Source organism: Terrapene carolina, unplaced genomic scaffold (assembly GCF_002925995.2).
Source record: "Terrapene carolina triunguis isolate 2854851 unplaced genomic scaffold, T_m_triunguis-2.0 Scaffold715, whole genome shotgun sequence".
In the NCBI taxonomy this organism is placed as follows: Eukaryota; Metazoa; Chordata; order Testudines; family Emydidae; genus Terrapene; species Terrapene triunguis.
In genome coordinates this window covers 1,841,346-1,854,494 of record NW_020665066.1, presented here as the reverse complement: position 1 = coordinate 1,854,494, position 13,149 = coordinate 1,841,346, and the positions used below count along the sequence as shown (strand labels likewise).

The following is a 13,149-nucleotide window of genomic DNA, read 5'->3' as shown; positions in this document are numbered from 1 at the left end:
TAAAAATACAATAAGTTGGTGATCATCTTTCTCACCATGTGAGAAAGCAAAGGGATTGTGCCAATCAAATATGCGCATTAGATGACTACGTGCTCCCACACTTTCAGTGTAGGCAGGGAAGATGCTATGCTGCCACATATGTGCACCAGACACATACCAAATGCTTTTTATTCTGAGTGTTTTGTTTTGGGGGGTTTTTTTTTTTTTTTTAAGATGAGAGTTCATCTCACTGAGCAGGATGTTTATCTCTGTGCCTGGAAAACAATATTGGTCATAATTTTTAATGGACGATAAAATTTTTAAAACAGATAACCAATATGGATGCCCACCCTGAGTGACATCAGTACCTAAAGTGGTTGCTATAAATGTTCCTCAGGAAAGATTTGAGCATCACGCTTAGCATTTGATTATATTACTAACTACTGAATGAACTTTTTTCCCCTATTGGACGTGTTCCTGGAGAAGGGAAATTTTCACACGTAAGCCATATGATTTGAGTTTGATTTTCTTTCCTTGATAAAATGTGTGATTTAAAAACCTAACAAACTTGTATTAAGGAAATTAATTCCATCTAATTCTTGCTCAGATATGCATGTATGTAACAAAATATGCATTCAGACACTACTAGGCCTAGTGCCAGAGAAATTGCTCTTAATAAATACCCATACATGGTTACAGTTATTTGAATTACAGTAGCACCCACAGACCCAAACCAAGATCAGGGCCCCATTGTGCTAGAATCTGTACAGGCACATAGTAAGAGACAATCCTTGCCCAAAGAGATTACAGTTTAGATAGGCAAGGCAAATGGGGCAACAGAGAGGTGAAGTGACTTGCCCAAAGCAGTACCACAGGTCAGTGGCAGAGCCAGGAATGGAACCCAGGTATCCTGAATCCCAGTTCTGTGCCCTAGCCACTAGATAATAATGCCTCTTAGATAGATAGTTTGATCTGGTCAAAAATTTTCAAAAATCTGAAATTTGGACAAAATTTTTCATGAACATTTTCCACCATATTTTGATCATAAGGTCATATGATGGGGAGCATGTGACTAAAAACCAGGCCTCCTAGGATAAAAGAGTAGTCTGTGGTCAAAAGGAGGGCAGATCTGAGAGAGACTCTAGGAAGATCAGTAGTCCATCAGAAGTCAATACTCCATCAAGAATGTCTGGGCCTGTCAGTGGTGCTGGAACTTGAGGGTGCTGCCGCACGCCCTGGCTTGAAGTAGTAATAACAAACACCAAATACATGGTTTCCATCATCACTACACTATAAAAATTGTTCCAGCACCCCTGGGGCCAGTCAAGAAAGCACCGGTGAGGAAGCCAGGCATGGAGTGTATAGAGGCCCTTGGAGGGAAAGAGAGGGAAATTTAGGCTGCAGGGCAGACGGGGCTGGAAACCCATAGTAGAATGTGTAGGTGGATTCCCTATATATTGCCACACCATGAGGTGGTGCAATAACCCCTGGAGAAGGAACTGAATAGATCCCAGCATGGCTGAAGACAAGGTGAAAGAGGTGTGACAAAGTTCCTCCTCTACCTTGGTGGGTCCTGCGCTTATTGGCGGATTTTCTTGCCTCAAAGATTCACCATGTGGGTTGGGGAACAGCCCAGAGACCTTCTCCTCTGGAAGAACCCACAGTCCAGGTCAATTGGGAGGTTTGGGGGGAACTCGGGCCCGCCCTCTACTCCAGGTTCCAGCCCAGGGCCCTGTGGACTGCAGCTGTCTATAGTGCCTCCTGTAACAGCTGCATGACAGCTACAGCTCCCTGGGCTACTTCCCCATGGCCTCCTCCAAACACCTTCCTTATTCTCACCACAGGACCTTCCTCCTGGTGTCTGATAACACTTGTGCTCTTCAGTCCTCCAGCAGCATACTCTCAGCTCCTTGCGCCTCTTGCTCCCAGCTCCTCACACTCACATCACAAACTGAAGTGAGCTCCTTTTTAAAGCCCAGGTGCCCTGATTAGCCTGCCTTAATTGATTCTAGCAGCTTCTTCTTAATTGGCTCCAGGTGTCCTAATTAGCCTGCCTGCCTTAACTGGTTCTAGCAGGTTCCTGATTACTCTAGTGCAGCCCCTGCTCTGGTCACTCAGGGAACAGAAAACTACTCATCCAGTGACCAGTATATTTGCTCTCTACCAGACTCCTGTACCCCACTGGTCTGGGTCTGTCACAGAGGACAGACCTTCAGAGGGAGGGTTGTACCCTGTAGAAGATCCTGGGGTAGAAAATTTGGTTTGGAGTTTATATTGGACTTAAACCCCTGGAAGGGGTGGACATTTGGACTTAACTGGAGGGCTAAATAATTGCAAGGACCTGACAGCATTGGGAGCTGGTGAATGACTGACACTAAGGGAAAACTGAGGCAGAGAAAGGGTCTGATGCGTGGTTTAGAGAGCTCCTGCTGCACAGTTCCTATCCAGCAACATACCTGACCCCACACTTATAACCCATTTACTTCAGTAGGACTTACCATGTGCTTAAGTGCTTTGCTGATTCAGGACCTCAAAGGAAAAGTGGGAGAATATTTCCCCAACAGCATCTTGTGCCATAGTAATGGTGATGGTGATATGTATTATAAGCCCCACAGGGCTGTTTCCATAAGTTGCCTGTGCAATGACTGTCTTCCAGAAATGAAGATTTCTCCGTTTTTTCCAGCAAAGGAAAAGAGAAGAGTAGTAATTTTTAATCCTCCCCTGCCCTCTCACTTTGTGAAATGTTTACTCTTTGCTAGATTTGCATTAAAATTCTATGTAGCAGTGCCTGCAGGTGTTAGTATCTCTCAGCTACTCCTGCAGGGCCAGAGCATGTGTGCAGATGGCTGCATGTACAATTGTGTATGTGCACAGGCAGACACTGGGGCTATGTCTAAACTTAAACCTCTGCAGCTGCAGCACTGTAGCACTTCATTGTAGATACTCATTACAGTGATGGGAGGGGTTCTCCTGTTGCTGTAGTTAATCAGTTTCCCCAAGAGGCAGTATCTAGGTCAGGGGTGGGGAAACTTTTTGGCCCGAGGGCCACATCGGGGTTGCGCAACGGTATGGCAGGCCAGGTAGGGAAGGCTGTGCCTCCCCAAATAGCCTGGTCCCTGCCCCCATCTGCCCCCTCCACTCCCCGCCCCCCTCAGAACCCCCAACCCATCCAACCCCCCCTCCCCGCTCCTTGTCCCCTGACCGCCCCCCTCCCGGGACCCCTGCCCCCATCCAACCCCCCTGCTCCCTGTCCCCTGACTGCCCCGACTCCTATCCACACCCCCGCCCCCTGACAGCCCCCCCGGGACTCCCACCCCGTATCCAACTGCCCTTTGGTCCTCATCTCCTGACCACCCCCTTCTGGGACCCCCCCGCCCCAACTGCTCCCTGGGATCCCACCCCTTTATCCAACACCCCCTGCTCCCTGTCCTCTGACTGCCCTCTCAATCCCTATCCATCCCCGCCCCCTGACAGGCCCCCTGGGACTCCCACTCCCAACCCTCCCTGTTCCCCATCCCCTGACCGCTCCCCCAGAACCTCTGCCCCATCCAACCGCCCCCTCCTCCTGACTGCCCCCCCAGGACCTCCCGCTCCCTTACCCAACCCCCCCGCTCCCCACCCCCTTACCAGCAGCAGGAGCTCGCAGCCGTGACACCCGGCCAGAGCCAGCTGCGCTCCCCACACTGCCCAGCGGGAGGGGCGGGCCAGAGTGCGGTCCGCGTGGTGGCGTGGCTGTGGTGGAGGGGGGACAGTGGGGGAGGGGCCAGGGACTAGGCTCCCCGGCCGGGAGCTCAGGGGCTGGGCAGGATGGTCCTGCGGGCCGGATGTGGCCCGTGGGCCGTAGTTTGCCCACGTTTGATCTAGGTCAATAGAAGAATTCTTCCATTTACCTACTGCTGTCTATGCCAGGGGTCAGGTCAGTTTAACTATGTCACTCAGGGTTGTGGATTTTTCACACCCCTGGGCGACATAGCTGGTTGACCTAACTTTTTAGTATAGACCTGGCCTGAGTTGAAGCTCCCAACTCAGATCTTAAAATATGAATTTGTACTAATACAGTGCACTGGATGAAGGTAGTTCTGCTTCTGTGAAGTACTCTAAATATGCTTTTTAGTATTTGGCTGTCACTATGCTTGAGTCTTGCAATTCCTTAATAATCAGTTCTCTGTGACTTATCCTCAGAGGCTTCTAATACTACGATAGAAAGTAGGCTGAATTCTTGTCTAACTTGGAGCCCGACCCTGCAAACACTTATGCACATGAATAACTTTTCTCCTATGTGTAGTTAGAACTACTCACATGAGTATAGTTAAGTACATACAGAAGAATTTTAAGACGTTGTGCTCCTGTTTTTTAAAATCACTGGCTGCCTTTAAAATTCTGTTCTGATTTTAAGAGTCTTCTCATACTTACAGGCACATAACAATAGCAGCTTGGCAGATCTTTCTGATTTCCTGTTACTGTGGGAATGTCTACTCAGGAAAAGCTGTGTATGGGCTAGCCTACCTGAGCTAGCCCCAGTCCAGCTAGCATGGATAACAACAGCAGTGAAAACAGATCAGGGTGGGCTTCAGAGCAGGCTACTGAGCCAAATCCATACCCAGGGTCCATGCTGGGCTTGTACTATCCGCACTGAAGCCCATGCTGCACTGTCATCACAGCTGTTGTTATCTGTGCATATTCCACATGTGGGTACGCATGTGTTCCATACACTTGAGACCAGAGATTTCTAGCAAATAGTGTCTGTTGGTCTGCTCCTGCTCAGTTGTTGCTCTCATGCTTCGAACCAAGGGTATACGGGCAGGCGTCTCTACAGTTTCTTCTTACTGATGCCTGGCCTGAGTCAGAATCCTCTGTGTCCAAAAGTATCTTTGCACTGTCTTCGTACCTTTAAATATAATTGTATATAGTTTCTAGTGTTTTTAGTCTTCTGATTAGTTAGTGAACTGGGAGTACTCATGGCCAACCCACTATACATCACATTTCATAAGGAGAAGGTTTTCCTTTGCCTCCACTCAAAATTCATCCCTAAGGTAATTTCTGAGTTTCACGTAGATCAATCTATTTATTTAATTATATTCTTCCCTTAACCTCATGCTTCCAATGAGGACAGGAAACTTCACCCTCTGGACGTCAGATGAGCGTTAGCGTTATACCTGCAAAAAACTAAACCGATTAGGAAAATGCCTACAATATTTGTTGCTATAGCAGAGCAATTGCAGCACAAGCGTGATCTGCTCAGAGGCTCTCTAAGTGGATCTCCAGCTATATCACTTTTTGTTATCAGTTGGCGTGTCTACTTTTCCCAGATGTGCTGAGGGCACATTCCAGTAGAGCACAGGCAACTTCAATAGCCTTACTTCAAGAAGTTCCTATATTGGAGCTCCAGCCAGACCTTCACCAAGCATTATGCCTTAGCCCAGGCCTCTTCTGCAGATGCAGCTGTTGGGACAGCAGCATTGCATAGACCTATACCAACTGCGCCTCACTCCCCTCTCCTGTTTGAATACTCTTTACTAGTCACCCACATGTGGAACACACACAGGGACCAGCATTCGAAGAAGAAATGGAGGTTACTTACTTGTAACTAGAGGGTCTTGGAGATGTGTGGTCCCTAACTGTATTTTACTACCTACCTTTGTTCCCATCTCTTTTGGATCCTCTCTGATTCATGGTAAGAGGAGGAACTGGAGAGCCTTTGGTCAATACCACACCTTACACCCTTGCTTTGAAGCATGAGGGGAACAACTGTACAGGTGTGGACCAACAGACTCTACTTGCTCGAAAACTCTGGTTTCAGGCACATGGGGTGCATGCATATCCACATGTGGAATACAGATAGAGACTACACATCTCAAAGAACCTCCAGTTACAGGTCTGTACATTCCATTTATCACCCCATAATATTTCTTTTCATGCCTGATAATGTAATAAATCCCCACTTATGCCTGAAAGACTTAGACTTTAATTTTTTTCCTTTTAGGATTCTAGAGTGTAAACCTCATAAGGACATAAACTATCATCTCAGAGGGCCGTGTGCCAATCAGACGAGTCCTGGAGGAGATTTTGCAAGGGTTTACCATGTGACTAAGGGTATTCACTGCATGTCAGATGGTAAGTACAGAAGTTAATGGTTCATTGCATCACAATGACACTACAATACTGGAGGGAAAAAAATTTCGACAATATTCTTTTTGAGAGTTTGTCCTAATTTTACTGTGGAATAAAGGGGACAGGTAGACAGGAAAGGGAAGAAAATGAATGCAGGTTGTACACGTCTTCCAAAGCCCAGTTAACACAGACAGAGCCCTTGTTGCTTTTTTTCCAGTAAAGGACAATATTCATTAACAGATCATCAATCCGTGACTGGTCCCACATTTCAGGAAGTGTCTGTTCATCTTTCATATTAATGCTGGGATTTTCAAAGGTGCATAAGGGATTTAGGCACCCAGATCCCATTGAAATTGGATGGGATCTGGATGTCTAATACTCTGCGCCTCCTTTGAAAATCCCAGCCTAAATGAACTTCTGGGCATCCAGTGGGTTTTTAGACTGTTTGTCTTACTTGTTAATGATACTGTGCTGAACAGTTATTAAATGACTTAGGACCCAGTCGTTTAGGTGTTTGGCATTCTCAAGTGGCGTTGGAGTCAATGGGAGCTGAGGGTGCTCAGTGCCTCATCAGAAGTGTTTAGCACCTTGCAGGATGAGAGCCCATTGAAGTCAGTGGGCTTTGAATCAGGCCCTTAGTGTAGTAAATCTTTTTTTTTTTTTTTTAAGTATTAAATAGAAGGTTGATTTTATTTGCCGGAAATCTGATATATTTGCCTTCCTGTTGCATCATAAATATGCTTTTATACTTCATTTAATCAGCTTTTTAATAGTATTCTGTAGGCCAGGGGTCGGCAACGTTCGGCATGTGGCTCACCAGGGTAAGCACCCTAGCGGGCAGGGCCAGTTTATTTACCTGCTGACGCGGCAGGTTCGGCCGATCGTGGCCCCTACTGGCTGCGGTTCGCAGTCCCGGGCCAATGGGGGCGGCGGGAAGCCGCGGGAAGTCGCGGCCAGCACATCCCTCGGCCCGCGCTGCTTCCCGCCGCCCCCATTGGCCCGGGACGGCGAACCGCAGCGAGTGGGGGCCGCGATCAGCCGAACCTGCCGCGTCTGCAGGTAAAAAAACTGGCCCTGCCCGCTAGGGTGCTTACCCTGGCAAGCCGTGTGCCGAACGTTGCCGACCCCTGCTGTAGGCAGAGCTACCTTGTATTCAGTAATCCAGGGCTGTTTTTATGGTACAAAAGTACTTTCAACCTATGTGAATATGCAATCTGAACACAACTCCATGTTGAAAATGAAGCTTGTGGAAAAGGGGTTGATGAAATACTATACTGGAAAATGTTTGGCGGGAAAAATAATTCCCCTTATGAGAACAAGCTGGTTAGGTAAGTGGGATTATTCCACCCACATTCTGCTTATCTCATTTCAGAAGTGATCTTTTGCAGGAGGTGCTGACCTCTCTTTTTTTTACATAAGAATCCTGAGCAAGAAGAAGATCATTTCTCATGCAGATATGTCTGATCGGTCCTCACATTCTCTGCTGAGAACTGGGATCAGGTGACAGTTTGGCCAGTTGAAGATAAATGTATTCAGTGTTCATCTGAGGGCAGGAAGGAAGTATCTCATAATGTCAATTCACATCACCATGCTAAGGCCTGCGCTTTGCAGCCTTTGTGCAGTAAAGACCTGATCCAAAGCCTTTTGAAGCCAATGGAAGTCTAGGCACTAAAACCGCTCATTATTACTGTTCAACATTTATATTGTGGTAGCACCTCGAAGCGTCAAATAGGTGGAGGCCCCATTGTGCTAGGCCCCATACAAATGTATAGCAAATGGCAGTCACTGCTTTAAAGAACTTGCAGTCTAAATGGTGGCATCTTTGTTAGTTTTGCCTGAGTAAGGTTGTAGGGTTTGGTGTTGTATGTTCTAAACATCCTTAGATTATTTTGTGTTAAGTTCTGCTCACTACTCAACTCCTATAACAGACAAAATAATACTTAAAAAGCACTGTGTAAATTCATGTCTGGTTACACTGAAATCAATTGAATTGCACCAGGGATGAGTTTGGACCATTGCCTATACAAAAATCACATATTTAAAAATAAATATTACAGCTTTCCTGTATTACTTATAATACCTTAGATTATTAAAACAAAAAGATTTTAAAAAAATCAAATATACAGTCCTTTCAACCATTTATGATGTATGGTTATTTTTTTGCATTTTTCTTAGCTTGGACTATAAAATGAAACTGGCCCGTTTCATTTTTATGTTCCAGTCAGTTTCACTTTCTGCTTTTTATGCACCAGCATAATGTTGCGGGTTTGGGGCTCATAACACTGCATAAGGAATAGTTAAATGAAAATAAGTCTTAATTTCATGAAAACCCTTCTGTTTATATGAGGCTTTGTTTCCCCCTCCATTTTTACTTAAAATAATTTAATTTTTGATCCTGAACTAAGAAGAGAAGTGCCCCATATTTGGATTCTGTTTGTCCTAATTAATTTTTCTACTCACTGTGGACCAGATTGTGACCCCTTACTCCCATTGGTGATCACACAGATAGTCCTATTGACCTTAGTGGAATTTCTTGGATGAGTAACAGCATACAGTGAGTAAGGGTTTGTCAATCTGGCCCTATGTGCTTACACTATTTCTGTTTCAGAAATAAAATATAGCAAAACACACTTTGGAAAGAATGCTTGCAGTTTGGGGGAGCAAAGAGGAAGGAAGAAAGATCATTTTTATTACTCTGTAGTTTGATGAATACAAATACAGGGACTGTTCATTTAAAAATGAGCTTTCATTACATGGACATTCCATGATTTCATTATGGCAATTGTAAACAAGAGTCAGCATTTGTAATGAATGTGCCATTCAAAAAGACAGGTTCATGCTTGTGAAATGTATTTGCATAGTAACGTATCAGTGGAGTTTGGCTAACCATATGTTTGCATATGGAAGTCAAATAGAACCATGGAAAAATCTACTTTTTCACCATGAAGAAGAAAATCAACCTATTTTTATGCAAGATTTGCACTTCGTCGTCATCGTTGTCGTCTTCTTCTTTTTTTTTTTTGTAAAAACCAATTATGAAGGAGCAGCATCCATAGCATACTGTGTAATACTAGTGGAGGTTCTAATGAGAACAAAAATGAGCATCGGGACTCGAAAGGAGTAACTCCTGTTGGCAAGCTTAATATTTGTAACATGAGGATGACACACCAACAGTGAACATTCTGCATTTGTCAAGATTTTGAAGCAGAAGTGGTGGCACAGTGGTTAGTGCATGAATCTTAGGCTCCTGTGTGGGAATGAGAGCCTCCCCTGTGGTATATTGGTGAAAAGAGTTGGAGAGATTATGAAGTACTCCCTCCTTTCTATGCACAGGCCCTTTCAGAGAACAGTAAACGATAAGGGAATTGACTCGGTTTTCTTCTCTTTCTTTATCCCAGGCATTAATCAGTTTATATCTAGTTTTCTTGCCATAAAACTATTTATTCTTCAGGGGCCTGATCCTTGGCTATTGTAGACTGGCATAGTTCCATTGATGCCAATTTAGGAACAGATCCCCTATGTGTTCTTATTGTTTATCCAACCCTTAATTAGTGGCAATATAAGAATTACACTTAAATATTGTCTTTGTTTGATGTCTAACATCATCATACCATACATACCAGGGATAGTGCTACCGGCTGCGATTTCCAAAGGAGACTAATGGAACTGGGTGCTAACTCCCATTAAAATTCAATGGAAGTTGGGCACCTAACTCCTTTAGACATCATTGAAAATGCCAACCACAGTGTTCTGCAGTGAATTGGATTCATTTTACTGATAAACCATCCAGGTTTCTTTTTTTCCCTTTAATAATAATTTTCTTTTAGATCACAATGAAGAGACTCCAGCTCTTCACATCACGCCACTGAGAAGGAGACCAATGGTCAGACAATTTCAGCAAACCCTCTAGAGTTACTATAATAATTCCTTTGGAAAAAAGGGGCAAACTTGGTTTGTTCTGTGCAATGCTGGCATTTTACTGACAATGGTGCCTTTGCACTTTCGGATTCCAAGCTGCACTAAGAACTTGCTGCTGTGTGAGAAGGCGAACAGCAACTAACAGTTTCTGTATTCGAATCCTCCCTATATACCTATTGAAGGTGGTCCTTTTCTTTCCTGCAGGTGCTTCCTACCCTGCCTCTATCTCTTATTTCCCATCGCAGCAGTGGAATCATTAACATTTTTTGCTGTGTATTTTACAAGCTTATCCAAACTGATTAAAAGATCAAGTGGTCTCTTGTGTGTTTGATAATGCTGTCTTGTGTCTACAGGAGAGGGGTTATGGCACGGTGGCTGCTATAATGAAGTGACATGGAAGGCTGATGAGCAGCACATTGGGTTTATATGTTCACTTTCACTGATTGCACCAGTTATTCCTTTTGTTTTCATTCTTTGTACATAAACTGAAGAATATCAATAGTACAATTAAAGATACATGAAGAGGTCAAACCTTATCCTAAAAAGGGAATTGAGGCAAACATGCTTGCTTATCAGGGAACTTTTTAGATGTTAGCAGAAGTAGGCAGTGAATTTAGAAGCCTGATCTTGCAGTCATGTCTCAGGCAAAACTCTCATTGGTGCCAGTAAAGACTGAAGGATCTATGTTCAAAAATAAAACAAAACAAAAAAACCCAACAATATTTGACAGCCTCTCAGGGAAAGGCTGCAAAGATGCAGCAAAATAATCTTTTCTGTTGTGCATCCAGGCTGCCACAGCTCCCCAGAGATTCTTCAGGGGCCAGCTCATCTAAGTTTCTCTCGCCATTCGTAGGGCATCCTTGACACTGTCTCCTGGCTGTTCCCGGGTCTCCCAGTGCAAAGCTTTATCTTCAGAAAGGTCAGTCATAAAGATAAAAGATATCCAGGACACAGCACAAGCAAGACATTGTGGTACACCATGTGGTGGCATATCTAGTGAAAATTTTTTCACTAGGAGGGTGGTGAAGCACTGGAATGGGTTACCTAGGGAGGTGGTGGAATCTCCTTCCTTAGAGGTTTTTAAGGTCAGGCTTGACAAAGCCCTGGCTGGGATGATTTAGTTGGGGATTAGGTCCTGCTTTGAGCAGGGGGTTGGACTAGATGACCACCTAAGGTCCCTTCTGTGACGAACTGGGTCTGTTCTTACTGTGGTCTGGGAATGCTGACAGGGGAGTGTGGCTGGGATGGTCGGCCTTGGGGGATGGGAGACTGACTGGAAATACCTGAGCCTGTAACATGAGAACCCAGGAGGGGGCTGGGACCAGGTGACACCTTTGCCCCAGAGACTGAACAAAGGCTGTGGGAGGGGTCGCTGAAGGCGGAGTCTGGGAAGCTGGCTGGTGAGGTGGCTGGAAGGCAGGGAGGGCTCTGACCCCAGGAGGTGGGCTGGGGAGCCCAAGGACCCCAAGATGGACCTAACTGTGGGGTATCCTGTTGTCTGTGCCTGCAAGGCCTGTCTTGGACTGTATTCCTGTCATCTAAATAAACCTTCTGCTTTACTGGCTGGCTGAGAGTCATGGTGAATCGCAGGACGCCGGGGATGCAGGGCCCTGAGTCCCCCCATACTCCGTGACAACTGGTGGCAGCGGTGGGATCTACTGCACCCCGTGGACGGCGCTTCCTGCAGTAAGTGACTGGGGAGAAGTAAAACGAAGGGGGATTGACGGGGACCAGGCGTGCTGAGGAGTCAGAGAAAGACGGTTATCACCCCTGGGAGTGTGTGACCAGCGAGAAGGACTTTTGCAGTAACAGGGTCCCCCGGGGGATCGCAGCGAGTGGTCCCAGGGGCGGAGGAGTCTGCAGCTCGACCCTGGCAGAGAGGTGGTGACCTCGAGAAGGGCTGGCACACTAGGGGTCTCCCTGGAAACTGTGGGAAGCGGTGAGCACACAGGCCTGTGAGTGGCCAGCAGGAAGATGTATGCCAAGCGGCTTAAGAGTGACCTGGTGGAGCTGTGCAAGCAGAGGGGGGTGCGCATTGGGAAGCTCACCAAAGAACAGCTCATTGCCCAGCTGGAGAAGCGAGATCGCGCGAATGAACTGATCCCTGTCTCTGAGGGAAGCAGCCTGGCAGATGCAGCGCAGGCCTCAGAGTCTGTCCCAGCTGGGAGTGGTCAGCCGGCTGCTGAGGGCTTCCCGAGACCCCTCCTTCCTATGCCTAGGGAAAGAGTGGGGAGGAGCCCAGCAAATACCGAGGGCGCAGTGACCCCGCCGGCCAGCAGGGGATCCTCCCGGCCACGCTCGCCGGCCAGCGGGGGATCCTCCCGGCCACGTGCGGCATCCGTGGAGCGGAATGGGCTGGGATGGGAGATAGAGCTAAAACTGAGAGAGCTGAAGGATCGTGAACAACAGAGGCAGCATGAAGAGAGACAGAGGCGTCATGAACGGGAGGAGAATGAGAGACAGAGGCGTCATGAACGGGAGGAGAATGAGAGACAGCGTCAGCAGGAACGGGAGCTGGCGAGGCTGAAGGGCCGCGAGACCCCAGCTGCGGTGAGTGAGGGGGGACCCAGGACTGCACGGAGCTTTGATAAGTGCATCCTGGCCCCACGTAAGGAGGGGGAGGACATGGATGACTTCCTGGATGCCTTTGAGACGGCCTGCGAGCTGCACCAGGTTGATCCTGCGGACAGACTCCGGGTTCTCACCCCCTTACTGGACCCCAAATCCGTGGCATTGTACCGCCAACTGGACGAGGCGGAGAAAGGGAACTACGAACTATTCAAAAAGGCCCTGCTCCGTGAGTTTGGGCTGACTTCTGAGATGTACCGGGAAAGGTTCCGGAGTCAGGATAAAACCCCTGAGATCTCATATCTGCAACTAGCCGTCCGCATGGAGGGATACGCCAGCAAGTGGGCTGATGGGGCCCAGACAAAGGAGGACCTGGTTAAACTGCTGGTATTGGAGCAACTGTATGAGCGGTGCCCATCCGACCTGAGGCTGTGGTTGGTGGATAAAAAACCAGAGAACCCGCGACATGCAGGCCGGCTGGCCGATGAGTTTGTGAAGAGCCGGTCAGGGGCTGGCAGGGAGGAGTCCCAAAGGAGCAGGCCCGCTGCGATGCAGAGAGAAAGTCACCCGGGT

At 47.0% G+C, this 13,149-nt stretch overlaps 1 protein-coding gene across 1 annotated transcript in view; it reads left to right on the top strand.

Annotated features, from left to right (window-relative positions):
* IGSF22 (immunoglobulin superfamily member 22) overlaps nt 1-13,149 on the top strand; it is a 214,540-nt gene that overhangs the window by 39,145 nt on the left and 162,246 nt on the right. Inside the window, 1 exon segment of the mRNA XM_024199216.2 lies at nt 5,963-6,093. Within this exon segment, the coding sequence (XP_024054984.1) occupies nt 6,084-6,093 (10 nt within the window). The 5' untranslated portion in view covers nt 5,963-6,083.